General features: G+C 35.9%; 1 protein-coding gene across 1 annotated transcript in view; it reads right to left on the bottom strand.

Moving 5' to 3' along the window:
- CSRNP3 (cysteine and serine rich nuclear protein 3) overlaps positions 1–25,658 on the bottom strand; it is a 193,586-nt gene that overhangs the window by 143,871 nt on the left and 24,057 nt on the right. The window contains exon 3 of the mRNA XM_027590864.2: positions 1,522–1,610. Within this exon, the coding sequence (XP_027446665.1) occupies positions 1,522–1,534 (13 nt within the window). The 5' untranslated portion in view covers positions 1,535–1,610. The remainder of the gene's footprint in view (positions 1–1,521; positions 1,611–25,658) is intronic.

Below are 25,658 nucleotides of genomic sequence, written 5' to 3'. Positions count from 1 at the left end.
TCATCCAGCTACTATTTGCATGTGGATCCCTTAGAGGTTTATAGCGTTCAATCCTTTTCAAACCTACATACATGCCTTTCTAGGTCGTTGGGGAAATGATTTAATTCTCTGGTGAGCTTAATAAAGAAGTTAAATGTATTGGAATAAAAATAAAGAACACCAAGTAGGCAATGCTCACTTTTGTTCTTTTCATAGGTGTTTGCATTAACGACTTCCTACAATATTAAATTTGTAGTTGTGGCAAAAAAGAAGCTTCTTTTTAAAAATTCCATATTACTTGTGTTGTACTTGAAGAGCTACTTCATAAAATGTCAATCCAGTGTGGGTTGTAATAGAGTAACAACACTCCCATTGGTATAAACCTTCACTATGCTAGGTTAATAAAAGCCATAATGTGAAAATATAAATAATCCCCATATAATTCTCATTGCATTTTAGAATTCATTACATGCCCTTTTAAATCTGGCTTGTCTTTTTAATTATCTGTTGCTTGTGTTAATAATAAAATTAATTTCTGAGTAACATATTGGTTGGGCAATTCTTGAGAACAGGAACCATATCTTATTCATTTTGAAACAACCAAAGCATTTAACCCATTGCTGTGCATATGGTAAGTACTAAATAAATTTTGAATGAATATACCCTTGGATGAATGAGGAAAAGATGTAGAAGATGTAGAAGACAAGCCTGACCAAGGCAATCAAAATAAAAAATCATCAATACTTTTTCATTTTAAATTATGAATATTTGATATTGGGTCCTACAAAGTAAAGAAAGGTAGAAATCATCCACTTTCTCAAGCTATCCCATGAAAATAAACTATTTCAACCTACAATGTAATTCAAACTTCCAAATGAGTATTTTGTGGTAGGTTATTATTATAATAAGTTGTTTAATAAGCTGTTTTATTTTGCTTTGCTTTTCCAGACTTAGGACTCTAAACAACACAGAAAAGGTCCTTACATATTCTTCTGCTCATTCATATGAATTGTCATTTTATTGAGACCACATTTTCCAACAAAAGTATAATTTATTTGATTGTACTTAAGGAAAGTCAGGGAGTAAGATTCAAAGGATTATAGAAGGATTGATGATCAACTATCCTTCTAAACTATTTGTGTACATGCTATATGTTGCAGCCAAAGATGCAAAATAAATGAAAAATTTGCAAAGTAGGTGTATATTTCCTAACAAATCAAAAATAAAATTTTATAAAGATGCCTAATATTTATTTATTTTTATTTTAACAGTGCTGCCCTTTATAAAAAGCAAAGCAAATTTTAGTAACCAATGGTTTTCTACTGAAACAATATTTTCTTTTAACCATTCCCAAGTGAACTAAACATTATATTTCTGGTAAAAATGAATTTTTAAAAAAATTTTGAAGAGATCTTGTTAAAATATGTATTTTAGGTAAACATGTGTCCTTAGCATCCCATTACACATTAGCAGGAACAACTTGGAGCAGTTTATATCTCAGATCTGTAAAAGCATGAAAATAATATTGTGTGAATTGCTAACCTTGAGATCTCATGAACTCCAGTATCTTTCTGAAGACTCTATGCTTCTGAAAACATCTTTTCAGTCTGTTGATATCTCCTTATTTTTTCCTTAAAAAAGAAAACATGTCTCAATATGTCACATAAGGTTATATTTTCAAAAAGTAAAGCTAACTACATGGTATAAATATAATGTGACACAGGAAAATTAGAAATCCTAGAATATAAACAAAGCATTAAATATAGAACTAAATAATTACACTGTATATAATTTAGCAGAAAGAATATCCATCCTAGAAGAATACAGCAAATTCCTAATCAATAAACAAATATTACTATGCACAAGATGTTCAAGACATTCCATCTTATTAATCAGCATTACACTAGATTTCAATAGCTTTCTGGTTTCCAGGGGATTCATTATCTTCACGACACACAAAAATCCAGGAAAATCATCCAAAATGCCATAGCTATATAGTTGGTAGCAATCACAATGAATATTTATTATGTTTTTTGATTTGCTTAAAGGAAACTATTTAATAATAAAATTAACTCAAACATTTATATGTCCTGGTTTTAAGATACCTTAGCTTTAAGAAAATAATTTAGACAAATCATTCTTTAAAATAAACATGCTTTAAGAAAAATCTTATTTTTAAAATTATACAGCACCATAATTCAAAATGATTAGTGCAATAATTTTAAAAGGTGATGAAATCCTCACAATTATTATACACTAATATTTTTATCAAACTAAAATGTATATAATCACTTTCTCTAAAGAATTAATGAACTTTCCCTTCTAAAATATTGAAGTAAATCATTACGTCATATACAAATGTAAAAGTTTTCCTTAAAGATGGGATAGAGAAGTTTGTGAAGGGTGGTTCATTTATTATTTTCACAATAGCCAGAAATGAACCATCATAGACCATGGCCAATGACAATAGGTAGTGTAGAAATACTATACATGAGTTACTTGAATGAAGAAATAGCCTGAGCAAACAATGTGGGCTGATGTTGTTCAGACAAGCTTAAAACACCAAAATCTTTAAGGAAATATAAAAGTTCTCGGGAACACTCTGTCTCTGGGAGCCTCTTTCTTCCTTTAACTTTATGTACATCTACATTATACATGGATTTAGAACAGACTAGAATATCTGTGGTACTCACTCACAAGAGTTATCAAATTATAGTTGCAATTATAGAGCTAACTAGAGGTTATTGAGTCCAGTTTGGTCCTGAGGAAGTCCAGATTCAGCAGAAGAATTTGAGAAATTTTGGAGAGATTGATCCAAAATTCAGGTTTTTTTTTTTTTTTAGATTTTATTTATTCATTTGTGAGAGAGACAGAGAGAGAACAAGCAGGGGGAGAGGCAGAGGGAGAGGCAGAAGCAGACTCCCCTCCGAGCAGGGAGCCCCACGCGGGACTCGATCCCAGGACCCTGGGATCACGACCCGAGCCGAAGGCAGACGCCCAACCACCTGAGCCACCCAGGTGCCCCAAAATTCAGTTTTAAATATAATTTTAAATATCTTAAACTCTGTTGAGAACATTATACCCTCAAATGATGACATACTAAAGACCACTGAAACAATCTCTTGTATCACCTGTTGCACTCATTTTGAGGAATATTTCAGAATATAACTTTTTCTGTCTTCTCTGTTAATGACATATACATATCCGAAGATTGCAGGTCAAGCAATTAAAAACCAATAAGCAAGTATATTAACAGATCTCTCTACCTGCTTAATATATCCACTGAATAAAGATTTTACAAATTATTTGCAATTAAAACAAAATACCAAAAATAAGTTAGATGCTGAGTTGAATATGTCTATAAATGTCATTCATAATCTCAACTCAAATTTTCTTGTTAATGAATTCCATATTATTTAAATGTCACTTTTACCTAGTGAGGTATTGTTTAAGATGTTATCCTAAAAATAAAAAGTTTTTACTGTTATTTTTAAAAATGGGGAAACTACTATCTAGTTCAGTCTCCCTATTTTATAAATATGAAAACTGCCATATATTTGACATGTAGCTAAATCTGAAGTAAGAGATGAAATATTTTTTGACTCCTGATTGTTAAAATTGGAATTGAAAACATAATTGTATTTTACAACCAAATAAATAAAAGACTTTTTATAGACATTGAGGGTAGTCTATTTACATACCTGCAATTATCCTGTAATTTAGAGGCCAAAGGACCCTTGGTAATGGAAAAAAGGAACACAAACTCTGACCTGTTTGAAAGTCAAATACATAAACATATATTTGATGGACAGGGTTGACCCAAACTGAGGCCAGTCGAGCCCCTGGGAGGAGTCCATCACAAAGGAAAAATAATTCTGGAAGAACAAGTAATTTTCAATGCAAATTCCCAGGATTGGGCATCTGAGGATCATGCTAGTTCTGGGGCAATGTGCAGTAGTTATTGCTGAAAACCATTCTAATCCAGCAGCTTGGTTCTCTGGATGTGACTTGGGGACATGGGCTGTATGAGACTGTGAGCAAGTGTGTGTACACTTATTGAGAGAGAGAGAATTTGAAGAGTTGTGCTAAGATCTATGGATCAGTAAAACTCACTCTGAGACCCAGGCAACTTTGTAAAGGAATAATCTCTAGGTAATGTATCTCAGAAAGATCTAGGGGCTGTTATTCTTCCTCTGCAAACCTCTAGGCACAACAGTGGTGATGTACACAAGATTGGTGGGGACTGCCATTTTCCTGGAATCCTATGTCTATGAAGTAATCACGACCTAAGGTGCATACCCCTAGCATAGCCTGTTAAAGTTGTACTTGAGTGGGATCTCAGTCCTATGGACGGCCTTAGCAGTGACAAGTGACATCGGGACTGATTTGTGGATAAATACAACCATCCTAGGCACTAAGTAAAATATTCAAGGAGAGCGAAATTTATGGAAGACTAGGAACATGTACACGAATGTATGTAATGTATACATGTACACACTAATGTAAATGTAACATCATTTGTCTTCATAAATTTTTGTGGTACTCATGTAAAGAATCCTGGTTTAGGATTATAAATTCTATGAAAAGTAATATTGGCATAAACCTATGTTATCATTTAGGAATGTGCACCTAACATTCATGGCTCCTATCTGGTCTTTTCTAATATCTGGGATTCGATTAAGAAATTCCCTGAGACCCAGTTTTTCACTTTTAGAAATTTCTGCAGTCTTGCAGAGCTAGAGGGAATGGTGAATACCACCTCTCCTTGTGTCAGAACATTACTGACTGACTTCCTAGTTGCCCAGGGACATTACTGCAAACCATCCTACAAATCCCAGCAGCTGTTTGTAGTGGCAAGGGTAAAGGCACTCTCCCGTGTTTGTCAACGTTTTCTCTAAAGGGCACCTTTAGTAGGTCAGTGAGGCACAAAGCTCTTGTTGGCAGGTTTTAATCAATAGTCATGCTAGACTTCACTGAGGTTACTGAAGGCACATCTCAGCGGTAGCCTTGACTGAGCTATCAAATCAGCTTGTATTATTTTTAATGGATGATTCATTGATTAACTATAAGGAAATATAACTTGCTTAAGACATTCTTGTTGCTGTCTTTAAAAAAAAAAAAAACTCTTGCAAATGCCAAGATTTTGAGAATAAACTTGTTCCTCTCAGGATCACAGCATTTGAGATCCCCAAGCTGACCATTTCTGCATGTCTGGAAGCCTGCTTCGTATCAGTTTCAGTATGTCAAAAGGAAATGTCACTTTGTGAACAGAAGTGAAGAAATGTGAATTTGCTGTTCACTATTTCTAAGGTGATAACAAGACTTATAAGTTCAGTACAGTAGTTTAATTGCATTTGCAACTGCATCTTAAAATATAGTATTGCATAATTAATATGCCTGCAACCAGCAAAAGCATCCTTCTCTCTGAAGGACAGCTTCCTGACAGAAACAAAGGGCCTAGGGCAAAAGAATCTAGCAGGAAAGACCAATCTGCCATGTAAAGTTTGATGCTATCTTTCTAAAAGAATAAAACCCCACTGACAGTCACATTGATTCTATTTAGAATTCTTTCTTAAGTAACAAGATCACTCTAATTTTGTAACTTCACACACATGTCAAAGTGCAGTTATCAAAATACACACAGCATCTACTCATTTACCAAACAACAAAAAATGAATTTCTGTGTCTTCCTAACATGTGTTGAACTATAATAAAGTAGTATCACATGAACAAAAAAGTTTTCTAAAATGATAGCACTTAGTCATTCCATTTCAGTAGAGTGGACAAGAGTTATTGAGACAAATTAAATCAGTCCTAATTAGGCTATTTATGTATCAGGTAGTCACCATGGGATTCTTCCACTCAATCAGCTGTGCTCAAAAGTTTATACACATTTCTCTAGAATTGTTCAGATGGATCTCTATTTAACACATGGGAGAAAACATAACGATAATTATGGGAAATTTGCAAGAATTATAAGAATATCTAGGTGAAAATTTAGGTAAAAATTTTAAAACCTAAAGAATTATATAATTTTCTAGGAAATTTCCAACTAGTGAAATACCCAAGAAGAGGTACAAACTTGATAAAACAGATTAAAAGAGATTAAAAAGGTGTTACAGGCTCTGTGGTCACAGGGCACAAGCAGGTTACAGGGAAGCCTTAGTGAACCTTTATAACAAATTGTTGCAATTGTTTAGAGCATACACTTGACCACCAAAAATGTTTCTCAACCTTTACACATTTTTCACTCCCCCCACTGGTGTTCACACTTCCCAATTTAGGGTCTGTTATTCAACATGGCAGACTATCTTTGCATATAGACTCACCTCCAGGAGTTTTCTCTTTCCTCTTCAGATCAGCAGGATTAAAAAAGACTATGGACTCTGAGAAACAAACTGAGGGTTCTAGAGGGGAGGGGGTGGGGGGATGGGTTAGCCTGGTGATGGGTATTAAGGAGGGCCCGTATTGAATGGAGCACTGGGTGTTATACGCAAACAATGAATCATGGAACACTACACCAAAAACTAATGATGTAATGTATGGTGATTAACATAACATAATAAAATTTAAAAAAAAAGAGGAAAAAAAATCACTTGGTTAAATTCAGATCTCTTTCTACTATGAAACTACCCGTAGTTGCCAAACAGATGATTATGACTAGATAAAATGTAGGATACTGCATTACGGGCATAACTACTGACATATGGTCATAGGTTTCAACCCTATGACACTACTAACAGAAGCACCTTTACTTCTTTGCAACTCTCCAACATTTCTGCCCATCTCTCTCTCTCAGTTTATTATACAGCTTCTAAGAAAACTGGAAGAACGATTCAATTTCCTCTTCTTATCTATATCCTGTATACTCTTGATATTTATACCCGTATAGTCAGCCTTCTATCCTGTTATAATGGAGAAACTTCTCTCTCCCACCTAAGATCAATTCCTTCTCTTGGATTCTATTTCTTCTCACCAATTTTAGGTCTTTGCTACTTCAATTATTCCCTCCTGCTCCTGCATCATCATTCCCCAACCCCATTTTACTGTATTATTCCCATCTGTTTGCAAATATGTTGTAATATGTCCCAACTTTAAAAAAATCCTTTTTATTCAACAAAGTACTGGAAGTCCTAGCTGCAGCAATCAGACAACAAAAAGAAATAAAAGGTATCCAAATTGGCAAGGAAGAAGTAAAACTTTCACTATTTGCAGATGACATGATACTGTGTATAGAAAACCCAAAAGACTCTACCAAAAACTATCAGAACTGATAAATGAATTCTATAAAGTTGTAGGAAATCTGTTCCAGAATTCTGTTCCATTTCTATACACTAAGAATGAAGCAGCAGAAAAATAAATTAAGAAAACAATCCCATTTACAGTTGTACCAATATTAAGAAAATACCTAGGAATAAACTTAACCAAAGAGGTGAAAACTATAAAACACTGATGAAAGAAATTGAAGATGACACAAAGAAATGGAAAGACAGTCCATGCTCATGGTTGGAAGAGCAAATACTGTTAAAGCAATCTACACATTTTATGCAATCCCTATCAAAATACCAACAGCATTTTTCACAAAAGTGGAACAATCCTAAATGTGTAGAGAACCACAAAAGACCCCAAATGGGCAAAGCAATCTTGAAATAGAAAAACAGAACTGGAGATATCACAATTCTAGACTTTAAATTATGTTACAAAGCTATAGTGATCAAAACAGTATAGTACTGGCACAAAAACAGACAAGGTCAATGGAATAGAATAGAAAATCCAGAAATAAACCCACAGTTATATGGTCAATTAATTTTCAACAAAAGAGGAAAGGAATATACAATGGAAAAAAGACAGTCTCTCCAACAAATGTGTTTGGAAAACTGGACAGCCACATACAAAAGAGGGAAACAGTACTACTTTTTTACACTATACACAAAAATAAACTCAAAATAGATTAAACACCTAAATGTGAGACCTGAAACCATAAAAATCCTAGAAGAGGGCACAGGCAGTAATTTCTCTGACATCAGCTGTAGCACTGTTTTTCTAGATACAAGGCAAAGAATATAAAGAGCAAAAATAAACTTTTGGGACTATATCAAAATAAAAACTTCTAGAAGTATAGCAAAGGAAACAATAAAATGAAAAGGCACCCTACCAAATGGGAGGAGATATTTGCAAATGACATATCCAAAAAAGGATTAGTATCCAAAATATATTAAAAAAATTGGGGGCGCCTGGGTGGCTCAGTCATTAAGTGTCTGCCTTCAGCTTGGGTCATGATTACGGGGTCCTGTGATCAAGCCCCGCGTCGAGCTCCCTGCTCAGCAGGAAGCCTGCTTCTCCCTCTCCCATTCCCCCTGCTTGTGTTCCCTCTCTCTCTGTCTCTTTCTCTGTCAAATAAATAAATAAAATCTTTTTAAAAAAATAAAATAAAAAACTGATAAAATCAACACCCAAAAAATGAACAATCTAATTTAAAAATGGGCAGAAAGCATGAGCAGACATTTCTCCAAAGAAGACATACAGATGGCTAACAGACACATGAAAAGATGTTCAATGTCATTCAACAGGGAAATGCAAATGAAAACCACAGTGAAATATGACCTCACACCTGTCAGAATGACTAAAGTCAAAAACACAAGAAAAAACAAGTGTTGGCGAGGATGAGGGAGAAAGGAACCCTCATGCACTGTTGGTGGGAACACAAAGTAGTATAGCCACTGTGCAAAACAGTATGGAGGTTTCTCAGAAAGTTAAAAATAAGGCACCTGGGTGGCTCAGTTGGTTAAGCGACTGCCTTTGGCTCAGGTCATGATCCTGGAGTCCCGGGATCGAGTCCTGCATCGGGCTCCCTGCTCAGCAGGGAGTCTGCTTCTCCCTCTGACCCTCCTCCCTCTCATGCTCTCTGTCTCTCATTCTCTCTCTCGCAAATAAATAAAAAAAGCTTTAAAAAAAAGAAAGTTAAAAATAGAACTATCCTACAATCCAGTAATTGCATTACCTAAAAAAATACAAAAACACTAATTTGAAGGGATACATGCACCCTAATATGTGCAGCATTATTTACAATGACCAAATTATAGAAGCAGCCCAAGTGTCCACCAGTAAATGAATGGATAAAGAAGATGTGGTGTATATACACAGTAGAATATAATTCAACCATAAAAAGGAATGAAATCTTGCCATTTACAACATGGATGGAGTTAGAGAGTATTATGCTAAGTGAAATAAGTCAGTCAGAGAAAGACAAATACCATATGTTTCACTCATATGTGGAATTTAAGAAACAAAACAAAAGAGCAAAGGAAAAGAGAGAGAGAAAACTAAGAAACAGACTCTTGACTGTAGAGAACAGATGGTTACCAGAGGGGAGGTGGGGGGAGATGAGTGAAATAGGTGGAGGAGATTAAGAGTACACTTATCTTGATGAGCACTGAGTAATGTATATGTTGAATCACTATATTGTACATCTGAAACTAATATTACACTGTATGTTACCTATTCTGGAATTAAAATTAAAAACGTAATTAAAAAATCCCTTTACATCAGTTCCCCATCTCATCACTTTATTTCTCAACTCCATTTTATAGCAAGTTCCCCAGAGAGGGCATTCTCCATTCCTCAGATGCAATTCTATATTGAACTCCTCCAAATTAGGCTTCATTTTTACAACTCCACTGAAGTAGCACTTCCCAAGGTCAGCAGTGAACTCAGATATTGACAAACCAAATGGTAAATTTTCTCTCAAGAGAGTTTGAATCAGATAATCACTTTCCTTTTTTTTTTTTTTTAACTTGGCTTCTAGGATACCATGCATGAAGTAAGCTTATCTCCTACCTCATCTGCTGCCCTTTCTTAACCTCTTTGCTTAATTTCTTCTAATCTTCCTGATGTCAAAATCCTTTAGTAGATTGAGGTTTGATATTTCTTCCCTATCTGATTCTTTCTTACAAAAGCAGATCCAGTCCTATGTCTTTAAATACCACCATTTATTTATGAGTTCCCAATTTCGCTCTTTAGCTTGAACCTCTTCTCTGGGCTGTAGATTCTTATATCCACAGCCTATTCCAGATCTCTGCTTGAATGGCTAATATGCTTTTGAAAGTTAACATGTTAATACAATAATAATAATAATCATAATATGAAAGAAAGGAAAGAAGGAAGAAACAAAGGAAGGAAGGAAAGAAGGAAGGAAGGGAGGAGGAAGGAAGGAAGGGAAGGAGGAAGGAAGGAAGGAAGAAGGGAGGAAGGGAGGGAAAGAAAGAAAGAAAATAATATACTCCAGGCTTCCTCCTCCTCCTTCAGTCTTTCCCAGTTCAGTAAATGACATCAGTGTTGACCCAGTGACTCATAATGAAAATGTAACTCCTCAAGAAATGGCTGATTCCAGGATTGGGGCAGGAAAAACACAAAATGAACTTGAAGTATCTTATGGTAATAGAAAGGAAGAGAAAGAAAAAAAGACAGGCACAGGCATGTCAAAAGGATACAAGAGCAAACCTTAAGGAACTCTCAGTGATCAAAGTTGGAATAATTAAGCCAATAATAATAATAATAATAATAATGGCAGTATTAGACTATAACACAAAGAATAAAATGAATATCAGGGAGTCTATACTCATGTAAATAAATGACTGAATCAATAAATAGGGGAGAAGGAACAAATCTTTCTTACAAGTATTCCAAAAAATAAATGTAGATACTTCTCCCCTTCAGGAAGTAGAACTCGATCCCCACCTTCCACCTTAAGTGTGAGCTGTATTTAAATAAGTTGCTTCCAAAGAATAGAATACGAGAAAAGGAAAAAAAGTAATGATAAAATGGGGAAACCTGGCAGATACCATCTTAACCAAACGACTAATATTAATATCACCAGCATGCTGGTATCATCTAGTCCTTCATATATTTGGGCAAGAGGAGCACTTCATTTCCTGTGGCTTTCTTCTTCCACACCCCATGTAATCATGAGAAAACACCAGAGAAAACTAAAATTGAGCAACATTCTAACTGTGCTCTTCAAAAAGTAATGGCCATAAAAAACAAGGGAAGACTGAGAAAACAGAGGAAAATAAGGAGACGTGATGACTAAATTCGACATGGTATCCTTGAATAGATGTTATTAGAATAGAAAAAGGGTATCCGTGAATAAATCTGAAAAGAGTCTGTAGTTTAGTTAATATAATAATAAATGATACAATGTTAATATCTTAGTCTGGACAACTGTATCATGGTTATGTAAAGATGTTAACACTGGGGGAAGCTGAGCAAAGGTTTTAGCTAATTCTGTGCTATTTTTGCAACTTCTCTGTGAATCTAAAATTATTCCAAAATTTAAAGTTTAGTTAAAAAGCCTAAGAATTATTCATGTTTATCTCTTTTTCTTAAACCTCCCATCTAAACATCAGCATCTCCCGTCAGCTCTACCTTTAAGATTTATCGTAAATCTGAGCACTTCTCCCCAAGTCCCACATCTTTCACTTCTATCACTCGACAATAGCCTCCCACCTGGTCTGTGCCTTCTCCATTGAGTCCCCATTGCCCATCCACACAGGTATCAAGTTCTTTGCCGACGTCTTGCATTTGTTCTTCATTCCCTCTAGAAGGCTCCTACTACTCCAGATATTACATGGCCCACTCCCTCATTCCATTAAACCTATATCAAAATAGCAACTCCTTGCAGAAGCTTTTTATGACCAACTTATTTAAAATAGCCATCCCTATTTCTACACGCCAAACTTAGCTTTATTTTTCTTCACAGTATATTTGTGTCATCATCATATTATTCACTTATTAGTTTTCTTGACTACTAACGTAAATAAACATCATGAGATGAAGGACTTCATCTTTTTGAATAAATAAATAAACACCTTCTGCTTGGGATTTATGGAGAAAAGTATAATCATATGCAAAGTTGGTAGAAATATGTGTTTTGCTGTCTTTTGAAAAAGCAACATGCCAATATCTATTAAGTCAGTGCTCCTACTATTAAGAATCTAGCCTCAAAAAAGTAAAGCAATGGCGGCACCTGGGTGGTGCAGTTGGTTGGGGCTCTGACTCTTGTCTTCAGCTCAGGTCATGATTTCAGGGTTGTGAGACGGAACCCTGTGATGGCTTCACACTGGGTGTGGAGCCTGCTTGGGATTCTCTCTCCCATCCCTCCCTCTCTCTTTCCCTCCTCTAAAAAAAGAGGGAAAAAAATCAAGCACCAGTTATAAAGACTTTCAAAAGAACATGCATTACAGCCTTGCTCATAAAAACTAAGCTGAAACAAATGAACACTCATAGGGGAAAGATTGATAAAAACAGGATATACCCAATATTTTGCAATCATGAAAAAGAATAAAATAGAGGTATGAAAAATACATTGGGGAATTTTCATAAGGTATTGTTCAACGAAAAAATCAAGATGAAGAAAAATGTATATATGATGATCCACTTTTGACAAAAAAATCTTTTGTGACAATAAGTTTATTTATAATTATTTGATATTGAAAAAACATGAAAGGATATAAACTAGGACAATAAGAGTTACCTACAGGAGCAAGAGATGTAGATGATGAACACAGGGGAAGAAAAGGGAAAAACCAAGCAAAATGAAAAGAAAGGAAAAAAAAGAGGGAGGGAGGGAAGGAAGTAGGGATAAGAAAAAGAAAAAGAGAGAGAGGGAGGGAGCTCAAAATAAGATTATATTTTAATTAAATTATGTGTGGATTATCTTGAAACCAGAAAATATCATCAAAATAATTTAACAGTAATTGATAGAACAATGTATAAAATTGAACATACACTATGTACATGAATATTTAGAGCAGCATAGGTTTTAATATCAAGAAAGTGACAACAACTTAAAAAACAACTGGCAGGAGAATGGATGACTATATTGGGGTAAACTTGTGCTGTGGAATACTATGAAGAAAGAAAGAGAAAGAGAGGAAGAAGGAAGGAAGGAAAGAAGGAAGGGAGGGAAGAAAGAACTTAAATAGATTTTGTGAAACAATATTTATGATTTCACATAAAAATGCATGTGTGTCTGCATGAAAGAGAATTATTCAGGAAATCAGTTTTGAAGCACAGAATGGTTTCTGGACATTGGGCCCCCAATTTTTTCAAGCAGAAATCAACTTTTAAATATAAAATTGATTGCAGCCTCCTTAATCTCAGAGAGAAAATAGAGGATTACTGCTAGAATTGATCAGATTCCCAGGAAATGCATAAATTCCTACAGATGGTCCTAGGAACACAGCTAAATTGCAGCCTATGTTAGTCGGTGTACTTGCAGTATACTGCAGAAAATAGAAATCAAACCTAAAAAAAGAAAAAGCAATATCCACGGACAGGAATACAAGAGGAAGAACTTTCAGAATTTGTTCACTCAACTTTTAGTTGTCGAAGCAGCCTGTGGTATCTACCTTAATTGTTATGGTGGGCATTTGCCCCCATGGAAACCACACTGTTACTGTCCCACAGGGTAGGGACACCCAGATAAAGTCTTGAATGGTTGCTGGGGTTGCCCTGACAACTTGCATTCCCTTAAAGAATAATGAGGAACCAATCAGAGACATCGTTTTATAGAACATGTTCTTATCTTCTCTGCCACAATAAGATGTAAGGAGCCTCACAGATATGCTCCTGTAGGAAGTGCCCAGCACCTACTATTTCATAAATGTTTATGTACTTTCTTCATATTTCAGAAACATTGCATGTTGTGGCAGGCAGAAGTGGGGTGTATACAATCATGTAATTGACTTGGTCACAAATCGGTCTGCTTGTAACACCATATTGTTACACATTGTGCCAATGCTGAGTATGAAGTGTGAATAAAGGAAAGAGGGATTCATTCTGCATATTATATGAGGGAATTTTGTTACAGAAGTCTGTTAATAGACTTCATGAGAGATGACTCTATAATAAAGTGATTTTGCCAGAAGGTGAATATGAATGAACCCTGAGTGAAGATTTTTTTTTTTTAAATACAAGTAGGGAAATGTTGATTCAATACAGTTCAAGGGAGAAATATTAGTGGCACAATAACATAATATAAAGGGCTTAGGCTCTGGATTATCAAAAACACAGACGTTAACATCTTACTGATGGTTTCATCCTACCTTGTGATTTTGGGCAATTAACATCAGGTTAAGAAACACCGTTTCTTCATCTGTTAAATGGGCATATAAACTCTTATTTTTGTATTTTTCAGGAAAGATAAACAAGGCACTTAAAACAACATGTGACTCATAGCAGATCTTTAATATATTAGTTCTCTTTCTTAATCAGAAGAAAGGTAACCTAACATCACTCCTGACTTAATCTTGTTTTTACCTTGCTTTCCTTTCCCCTAATTTTCTCTTTATTTTATAAGCAAAAAGGCAGAATTTTGAAAGAGTATTTATAAATTTAAAAAGCAATTGACATGAGATATTTCCACTATTCATGATCTATTTCTGTAGTGCTATTTTTGAAAAATCGATTTAGATTTTCATGTCTATTAACTATGGTATCAAAATGAATTACTAATATGATAGCCATTATTATTGGTGGCCCAACATATTTTTCTTTCTCCTATTTTTTTTTTTCTGGTAACATACTCCACATCTCCTTTCTTATTACCACAAGAGTGGGTAAATGACCACGATCTAGTCAATCAAAGAACCTCATTCCTTGGCCACAGTGATTGGTTCAGTGAAGGGCATGTGACCCAGGCTAGAGTTATGAGGCAGGGTCCAAATCAGAAAACAGAGGCAATGCTAGATGGTCCAAATGGAAGGAATTTCATATGGTGAACTGGTTATAAGGATTTTCTAAGAGCTGAGAGGCCAAACAAAACAGAAAATGAAGGAACTCAGAGAACAGTAATAGTAAGAAGAAGCTAACACTCCTACAGCTGGAGGCAAAACGGAAGGATGGATGTCACCAGAACTCAAAACCTGGTGCTACCTCATGGGAGCTAGATATGAGGAAAGGCTGCTCCATGGAGTCTGTGACCACAAAAGTAGGGTCTTTACAGCAAAGGCTTAACTATGGTGGAGATGCGGTGGCCACTGGAAGTATCAGCAGAAGCGTGGATGAGTGTGTGGGAATACTCTGGTTTATCCCTTCATCCTGCCCTATATTGTCCCACCAGTGCCTCTCATTTGTTGAATCCACCTGGAAACCAGAGGGCAAGGTACAATTTTCAGAGGAAGGGCAGACTAGATCTGAACACAAATGGGCACACAGTTGACACACTAAGATAATTCTCACAAAGACAAGATATTTCATCATCTAAGTTGCTGGAGCCAGGAGTAGAAGAGATTGTTCCTTGCCTTCAAGAACACAGTGCTAGGAAGACGTCTATGCCTACGTGCAGGCAGATATCCTCTGCAGATTAGGGAAACCCATAATCCCATATGCAGTCAGAGAAAATGAGGCCTTCTCATAATGAGAAGAGAACCAAGTCAGAGGGGGCAAGGAGAGTGCTGAGGTTGCCACTTGAGCCCCAGAACCATTTTGCCTGATATGACCTCACCCCTGTCTTTCTTGATTACATGAACTAAGAGGTCTCTTTTTAGTTTAAACTAGATTATTTAGGGCTTTTTCCCCTTGCAATAAAAAGTCTTGACTAACACAACCATGACCATTAACTGAATATTTTAAAGAGGATGGAGGACAAATGCCAAATATCACCAGTAAAAAAAAAAAAAAAAAAAATTAAAGAATGGATATAATTATGTGTTACCAGTAAAAGAAATTAAATGAATGTGGTTATATTGACAGGTCTTGGTTGACATAATATTGAATGAATTCTCTTTCTCTTTTATCTTAAATAAGGAATTTAAATACAAAAAAAAAAAAAAAGGAATCTAAAAAGGTAATTTCCCCCAGCCTCTTAAGACAGAGGAGTGGGTTGATTTCTTTGATTCATGCCTGGTAATCAGACTACAAAAGGAATGCAGATCAATGCCAGATGGAGGCTATCAAAACAAAAATTGGCCACAAAGAAACAAAAATGTATTTAAAGTTAATCTGCAGCTATAATATGTGGGATGCTAAACAGAGCAGTTTCATCCTCTTTTATCCTACTTCAACAATTCAAGAGAGAATTTTTTTAATAATGTAAGTGAATGATTTATCCTTAACCCATTTGCAGAAAAGGTAAAAGAGGCCCAGTCAACTACCGTATCTGTTTACTTGTGCTGAACACTATTGTTTCTAGCTTTTCCATCTTGCATATCAATCAGTATCTGTACTTTATCTTTTTACTACTCCTCAATTAAGTGGAAAATAGAAATTAATAGGTTTTGCTTTATAGAACAGAAATCCTTGGAATCCTAAAGGTGGTTAGCAGTTTGTTTGCTTTGACTACGTAGAACTAAGAGTAAGATCTCACTTGCCAATAAGTATTTTTGTTTGAAAAATGAATTTACAAACCTCACCCCACCCGCCAAGGCTGTTTCCATTCAATGATGCACCTTCTTCTAGGTCAAAGTTTCCTTTGGAGATCAGAGATGATTTTTCTCCATTCTACATAATTTGCCAGATAAAAATGATATTTCTTGGTATGGTTTCATGTCTATTAGTCTGGACTACTCGTCTAGTGAGAATATTCCCTGGGACAGGAGCCTGCTTTTACTCTGCCTGTACTCTGTAATACATCGCCAGTACAGTCTCCTACACACAGTGTTCTCCATTAATTCTCTTAGGGATAGAATCTTAATAGACTCTTGATATATGGGAAGAATTTATACCCCTTCAGTCATGGAGGTACTAGGGGCAAGAACACCAGAGGTTTGGCACTTAATGAAACTAATTTTAGTGGCAATCAGCATAGATGGGTTAAACTTGACCAGCATCTCAATCTCTATCACTTCCAGTGGCATTTCATTTTATTCTCACTAGTATTCATGTAAAGGAGGACTGAAGAACCACTTATCTTTAATGTAGAAAGTTCTTAAAAATTAAGGATTTTGAGGGGAGGAGCAAGAGGGCAGAGGAGTAGGAGATCTAAATTTCGTCTGTCCCAGGAATTCAGCTAGATAGGGGTCAAACCATTCTGAACACCTATGATCTCAACAGGAGTTCGAAGAAAAGAATAGCAGCAACTTTCTGAACAGAAAAGCAACCACTTTCTGGAAGGTAGGATGTGTGGAGAAGTGAATCTGAGGCGATATTTGGGAGGATAGATGGCAGGGGAGGGGGCCTCCGTCGGCCACTACTGGCAAGTGATAGAGCAGCAGAGCACAAAATCAGAACTTTTAGAAGTCTGCTCCGCTGAGGGACGTTGCTCCAGTGGCTAAGCGGGGGTTGGAACCCTCACGGGACAGTGTGGTCTCAGGACCCTCGGGGTGACAGAAACACCGGGGCTGCCTGAGTGCGGCAGAGCTCCCAGGTATCGGAGCGGGGAAGCCGGCTGCAGAGACGGAGCCGAGGAGCGGGCTCTCAGCTCGGCGTTGCCATAAACCATGATCCACGGCACAGTTGGGCCACTGCTCCTCCAGCAGGGACCCAATAAGCGGCAGATCCGGGGAGACTCACCTTCCTTCCCCAGGAGGAGCAGAGTGGGAGCACACTGCAGGGATCTGCTGGGTTTGGAGACTCCACATGGGGTGGTGTGCCAGAGATGGAAACGCTCGGTCACAGGCCGGGTGAGCACGGAGTGTGACCGGAGACTGGGGAGATGGGAGTGATTGACTGCTCTTCTCTGGGGGCTCACTGAGGAGTGGGGCCCCGAGTTCTCGGCTCCTCTGAGGTGGAGATTGGGAGGCCGCCATTTTCACTCTCGCCCTTCAAAGCTGTACAGAAATCTTGCAGGGAACAAAAGCTCCAGAGAGCAAACCCGAGCAGATTACTTAGCACGGACCGGCAAGGGCGGGGCAATCCCGCCTCCGGCAAAGACATTTGGGAACCACGGCAACAGGCCCCTCCCACAGAAGATCAGCAAGAACAGCCAGCCAAGACAAAGTTTACCGAGCAATGAGAATGGCAGAACTCCAGCGCTAGGGAAATACAGCACATAGAATTCATGGCTTTTTTCCCCCTGATGATTTAGTCTTTCAGAGTTAGTTTTTTAAATTTTCTTTTCTTTTTCTATTTTTTTTGAATTTTTCTTTTTCCCTTTTTCAACCAACATTTTATCAATCCCGTTTTTAAAAATCTTTTTTATTTTTCATTTTTAGAGTCATATTCTATCCCTTCATTCTACTTAACCTTATTTTTGGTATATATATAAGTTGTTCTTTCTTTAAAATTTTGGGATACAGTTTCTTCTAACAGACCAAAATATACCCTGACTTTGTTCTAGTTTCCTGCCTGATCACATTCTCTCCTTTTTTTTTTTTTTTAATTTCTCTTCTTTCTTTGTTCAACTAACTTCTTATTAATTCCTTTTATAAAATCTTTTATAATTTTCATCTTTACAGTCATAGTCTATCCCTTCATCATATTTACCCTTAGTTTTGTACATATATAAGTTCTTTCTTTAAAATTTTGGGAGGCATTTTCTTCTAACAAATGAAAATACACCCAAAATCTAGTGTGTGGCACTGATGTATTCACCAGCCTGATCATATTTGATCAAATTCTTTTTGTTTTCTTTTTCTTTTTTCTTTCTTTCCCTTTCTTTTCTCCCGGTTTCAGACCTCTTCTGATTTGTTTAGTGTATATTTTTCTGGGGTCGTTGTTACCCTGTTAGCATTTTGTTCTCTCATTCATCTGTTCTCCTCTGGACAAAATGACAAGACGAAAAACTCACCTCAAAAAAAAAGAACAAGGGGCAGTACCAACTGCCAGGGACCTAATCAATACGGACATTAGTAAGATGTTGGAACTAGAGTTCAGAATGACGATTTTAAAGATACTAGCTGGGCTTGTGAAAAGCATAGAAGATACTAGAGAAACCTTTTCTGGAGAAATAAAAGAACTAAAATCTAACCAAGTCAAAATCAAAAAGGCTATTAATGAGGTGCAAACAAAAATGGAGGCTCTAACTGCTAGGATAAATTAGGCAGAAGAGAGAATTAGTGATATAGAAGACCAAATGATGGAGAATAAAGAAGCTGAGAAAAAGAGAAATAAATACTGGATCATGAGGGCAGAATTCGAGAGATAAGTGATACCATAAGGCGAAACAATATGAGAATAATTGGGATCCCAGAATAAGAAGAAAGAGAGAGAGGGGCTGAAGGTATATTGGAGCAAATTATAGCAGAGAACTTCCCTATTTTGGGGAAGGAAACAGGCATCAAAATCCAGGAGGCCAAAGAACCCCCCACCAAATCAATAAAAATAGGTCAACGCCCCGACATCAAATAGCAAAACTTACAAGCCTCAGAGACAAATAGAAAATCCTGAAAGCAGCTTGGGACAAGAGGTCTGTAACCTACAATGGTAGGAACATTAGATTGGCAACAGACCTATCCACAGAGACCTGGCAGGCCAGAAAAGACTGGCATGATATATTTAGAGCACTAAACGAGAAAAATATGCAGCCAAGAATGAAACAAACTGAGGGTTCTAGGGGGAAGGGGGTGGGGAGATGGGTTAGGCTGGTGATGGGTATTAAAGAGGACACGTACTGCATGGAGCACTGGGTGTTATATGCAAACAATGAATCATGGAACACTACATAAAAAACTAATGATGTAATGTATGGTGATTAACATAACATAATAATAATAAAAAAATACTATATCCAGCTAGGCTGCCATTGAAAATAGAAGGAGAGATAAAAAGCTTCCAGGACAAACAAAAACTAAAAGAATTTGCAAGCATGAAACCAGCCTACAAGAAATATTGAAAGGGGTCCTCTAAGCAAAGAGAGAGCCTAAAAGCAGCATAGATCAGAAAGGAACACAGACAATATACAGTCACAGTCACCTTACAGGCAATACAATGGCACTAAATTCATATCTTTCAATAGTTACCCTGAATGTAAATGGGCTAAATGCCCCAGTCAAAAGACACAGGCTATCAGATTGGATAAAAAAACAAGACCCATAGATATGCTGTCTGCAAGAGACTCATTTTAGACCCAAAGACACCTCCAGATTGAAAGTGAGGGGGTGGAAAGCCATTTACCATGCTAATGGACACCAAAAGAAAGCTGGGGTGACAATCCTTATATCAGACAAATTATATTTTAAACCAAAGACTATAATAACAGATGAGGAAGGACACTATATCATGCTTAAAGGGTCTATCCAACAAGAATTTAACAACTGTAAGTATCTATGCCCCTAACATGGGAGCAGCCAGTTATATAAGCCAATTAATAACAAAATCAAAGAAACATGTCAACAACAATACAATAATAGTAGAGGACTTTAACACCCCCTGACTGAAATGGGCAGATCATCTAAGCAAAAGATCAACAAGGAAATAAAGACTTTAAATGACACACTGGACCAAATGGACTTCACAGATATATTCAGAACATTCCATACCAAAGCAACAGAATACACATTCTTCTCTAGTGCCCATGGAACATTCTCCAGAATTGATCACATCCTAGTTCATAAATCAGGTCTCAACTGGTGCCAAAAGATTGGGATCATTCCCTGCATATTTTCAGACCACAGTGCTTTGAAACTAGAACTCAATCACAAGAGGAAAGTCAGAAAGAACTCAAATACATGGAGACTAAAGAGCAGCCTACTAAAGAATGAATGGGTCAACCAGGAAATTAAAGAAGAATTAAAAAAAATTCATGGAAACAAATGAAGATGAAAACACAACTGTTCAAAATCTTTGGGATGCAGCAAAGGTGGTCCTAAGAGGAAAGTATATAGCAACACAAGCCTTTCTCAAGAAACAAGAAAGGTCTCAAATACACAACCTAACCCTACACCTAAAGGAGCTGGAGAAAGAACAGCAAATAAAGCCTAAACCCAGCAGGAGAAGAGAAATCATAAAGATCAGAGCAGAAATCAATGAAATAGAAACCAAAAGAACATTTGAACAGATCAACGGAACTAGGAGCTGGTTCTTTGAAAGAATTAACAAGATTGATAAACCCCTGGCCAGACTTATCAAAAAGAAAAGAGAAAAGACCCAAATAAAAAAAATCATGAATGAAAGAGGAGAGATCACAACCAACACCAAAGAAATACAAACAATTATAAGAACATATTACAAGCAACTATATGCCAGAAAATTAGATAATCTGGAAGAAATGGATGCATTCCTAGAGATGTATCAACTACCAAAACTGAACCAGGAAGAAATAGAAAACCCGAACAGACCTATAACCACTAAGGAAATTGAAGCAGTCATCAAAAATCTCCCAACAAACAAGAGCCCGGGGCCAGATGGCTTCCCAGGGGGAATTCTACCAAACATTTGAAGAAGAATTAATACCTATTCTTCTGAAACTGTTCCAAAAAATAGAAATGGAAGGAAAACTTCCAAACTCATTTTATGAGGCCAGCATTACCTTGATCCCAAAATCAGACAAAGACCCCATCAAAAAGGAGAGTTACAGACCAATATCCGTGATGAACATGGATGCAAAAATTCTCACCAAAATACTAGCCAATAGGATCCAACAGTACATTAAAAGGATTATTCACCATGACCAAGTGGGATTTATTCCTGGGCTGCAAGTTTGGTTCAACATCCGCAAATCAATCAATGTGATACATTAATAAAAGAAAGAACAAGAACCATATATGATCCTCTCAATAGATGCAGAAAAAGCATTTGACAAAATACAGCATCCTTTCTTGATTAAAACTCTTCAGAGTGTAGGGATAGAGGGTACATACCTCAATACCATAAAAGCCACCTATGAAAAACCCACAGCGAATATCATTCTCAGTGGGGAAAAACTGGCAGCTTTACCCCTAAGGTCAGGAACATGGCAGGGATGTCCACTATCACCCCTGCTATTCAACATAGTACTAGAAGTCCTAGCCACAGCAATCAGACAACAAAAAGAAATAAAAGACATCCGAATCAGCAAAGAAGAAGTCAAATTCTCACTGTTTGCAGATGATATGATACTTTATGTGGAAAACCCAAAAGACTCCACCCCAAAACTGCTAGAACTCATACAGGAATTCAGTAAAGTGGCAGGATATAGAATCAATGCACAGAAATCAGTTGCATTTACATACACCAACAAGACAGAAGAAAGAGAAATTAAGGAGTTGATCCCATTTACAACTGCACCCAAAACCATAAGATATCTAGGAATAAATCTAACCAAAGAGGCAAAGGATCTGTACTCAGAAAACTATAAAATACTCATGAAAGAAATTGAGGAAGACACAAAAAAATGGAAAAACGTTCCATGCTCATGGATTGGAAGAACAAATACTGTGAAGATGTCAATGCTACCTAGAGCAATCTACACATTTAATGCAATCCCTATCAAAATACCACCAACTTTTTTCAAAGAAATGGAACAAATAATACTAAAATTTATATGGAACCAGAAAAGACCCTGAATAGCCAGAGGAATGTTGAAAAAGAAAACCAAAGCTGGTGGCATCACAATTCTGGACTTCAAGCTCTATTACAAAGCTGTAATCATGAAGACAGTATGGTACTGGCACAAGAAGAGACACATAGATCAATGGAATAGAATAGAGAGCCCAGAAATGGACCCTCAACTCTATAGTTAACTAATCTTCGACAAAGCAGGAAAGAATGTCAGAGTGTAGTAGTTAATAATGCTGGCTCTGGCATTTGAGCTGGTTTTAATTCCAGCACCAGCATGTACAAACTGCGGGAATTTAGGCGTGTTTATGCTATTTTCTTCTCAGTTTCCTCATCTGTAACATGGGAATAATCCCACCAAGATCACCACCTTCACTCATCTCATAGGTTGTCTTGTGAGGATTAAATGAGATAACGATTCAAAGGCATTCAAAATTAAAATGAAATTTTTGTGAATGGTGTATGATAGGAATCCAGTTTTGTTCTTTTGTATGTGAATATCCAGTTTTTAAAACACCATTTACTGAAGAGACTAACCTTTCTCCAATGCATTTTGGCTCCTTTGTGAATCACTAGTTGGCGATATATGCATGAGTTTATTTTGGGGGATCTCTATTCTGTTTCATTGATCCATGTATCTGTTTTTATGTCAGTACCATATTGCTTTAATTACTATAGTTTTATATTATAGTTTGAAATCAGGAAGAGTGTTGCCTTCAGTTTTGTTCTTTCTTAATGAAACACATTTTAAAATAGATTTTAAATTAACCTCGAACATTTCTAAGGGCCCTTTAATGCACACACATTGCCAGACTAAATTTGATCCTCATGTGAGATTAAAGATTTTATTTATTTTTATTTTTGTGAGAGAGAGAGTGCACACGAGCGGGGGAGAGGGCCAGAGGGAGAAGCAGACTCCCCACTGAGCAGGGAGCCCAATGCAGGACTGGATCCCAGAACCCTGGGATCATGACCTGAGTCGAAGACAAACACTTAACTGACTGAGCCACCCAGGCGCCCTTCCTCATGTGAGATTAAATTACGTTATGATGTCATAGAGTCAAAGGCAATAATAGTTTTATATTTGGAAAAATATTTTTCAGTTCATAATATTAACAGGTCATAAAAAATGGGATTGTTTTGATATGTACTAGTGAGGATTTTGATGTAACTTTATAGTGATTATTAATTAAAAACTCTTAATGGAAAGATACCTCCTTCATGTAGGGTAAAGAATATCCTATGGCCAAATAAAGATGCAACCCTGGGGAGATTTCCATTAAAAAAAGAAAAACAATGTCTCTTTAGTACCAAAAATAATCTGTTACAACATATATAAAAAAGTCTCATTCATAATAGGGACAAAAATATTTTAAAAATTTAGGGACTCAGCAAGGAAAATGCATGGCAAGAAGAAAAGCACAAAACTCTACTGTGGGCAAAATAACAGTTAAATATGAAAGGATATCTGGCATTCCTAAAACGGAAAAGCAATATGGCAAAGATGCTAACCTTCCTTGTGAATCAAATTAACCTACAAATTTAATGTAATTCCAATGTCATAGCAATGGTTTGTTTGGCAACTTGATGGTATTCTTTTAAAATTCAAATAATGATCATGTGAAATAGCTTATAGAGCCTTTAAAGAGTATGGTAGTGTGTGGTGTTTCTGTTCTGGTTAGGGAAAATTGGGAACTCTTATGTGAGATAGTAAAACTTACTATAGAGTCATAACATAACACTATTGTTGGTTTTGGAATGACCACCCAGATCATGAAACAGAAAGGAGACCACACTCGCCCTATTGTATATAAGAATTTGGTTCAAGAAAATAATACAATTTCATATTAATAGAAAATATATTATTCACTATATGATTTTTGGAAAACTGGAAAATTATCTATTTCACACAATATGCCAACGTAATTTTAAACTGGTCTAAAGATTTAAATATATAACAGAAAGTTATGAAAGTTCTAGAAGAAATTATTTTTGCACAATTAATCTTGGGAGCAAAGAAGTTCTGCCTAAGCATTTCCTAAAAGCCAAATCCATGATATATTTGACCACATAAACATATCTCTATGGCAAACATAAACAAAGTTAAAAGACAAGTGGCAAAATAGGAAAGACATTATTGCATATGTGTTAATCAAATAATCCTTAATATTATAAAGCAATGAAAGAGAAATCATCAGCATAATAAGAAAAGAACCAAAATAGACCATTTATATACACAGGAAAAAAAGCAAATAAATAAATATATAAGTAGTTGGCTTTGTAGTATTCTGAGAAATTCAAGTTAAAACACCAGTGGAATCAGTTTTTACCAACCAAATTGGCCAAGGGATGTATGTGGTCAAGATGTGGGGCAATAGGCACTCAGTTACTTAAAGTAGGCATATAATTGGTAAAGCTTTCTGGAGGACAATTAAAATGATACCCTTTTAACTATGATTTGCATTTTTAAGGATTTATTCTAAGATTTATCTATGAGCATGTCATAACAGCAGTAATTATATTAGTGAAAAATCTAGAAAGCTATGACAATGAATGAACACAAGTGTTATTAGGTTAAAAATATAAGAAAATAATTTGAGAAAATATATAGATATTGTAAAAATTGAGAAATATATAAATAACAAAACTTATCCATAATTTTATTATCCAGAGAAAATGTCTCTTAAGGTTTTCTATATTTCTACAGAAAACATGTTTCTCTTTTTACTTCTAGATCTTATTTTATACCTACCTCATATATATATGATTTTACAAATGGGATGAAAGTATAATGTAATTTTGCAAACTTCTTTATTAATGTGAATATATTTTTATGTCAATAGATACATTTGTTCAACTGTTTTTATTGACCACATAGTAATTGACAGTATGGGTTTTCCATAGATTATTTAACTAATTGTGTGGTATATAGGTTCTATACTATTTTTCACCATAAGAAAAAATATTGCAAAAATCATCCTTAAAGCTAAAATTTTTATACATTCAGCTTTTGAAAGTAATAAGTAAATGTTAAACATATTGATTCAAAATATTTCAATGTTCTAATCTTAGAATATTCTGACTTAATGAATAAACTTAAAGGTTGGTAAAGCTATGTAGAGGGGTTGGAGAGGGATTTCACTTATACTGGCAATATTGTGTGCATAAATTGGAAATTTCATGAAAATTTGATATAAAGACATTTTTCCTATGAGTCTTCACCTGTTCAAGGTCACCCCAATTGTATCCAAAAATCTTAATTTCTA

The sequence above is a fragment of the Zalophus californianus genome, chromosome 3 (genome assembly GCF_009762305.2).
Source record: "Zalophus californianus isolate mZalCal1 chromosome 3, mZalCal1.pri.v2, whole genome shotgun sequence".
In the NCBI taxonomy this organism is placed as follows: Eukaryota; Metazoa; Chordata; class Mammalia; order Carnivora; family Otariidae; genus Zalophus; species Zalophus californianus.
Note: the sequence above shows the minus strand (reverse complement) of the source record. Positions and strands in the feature narration are given on the sequence as shown.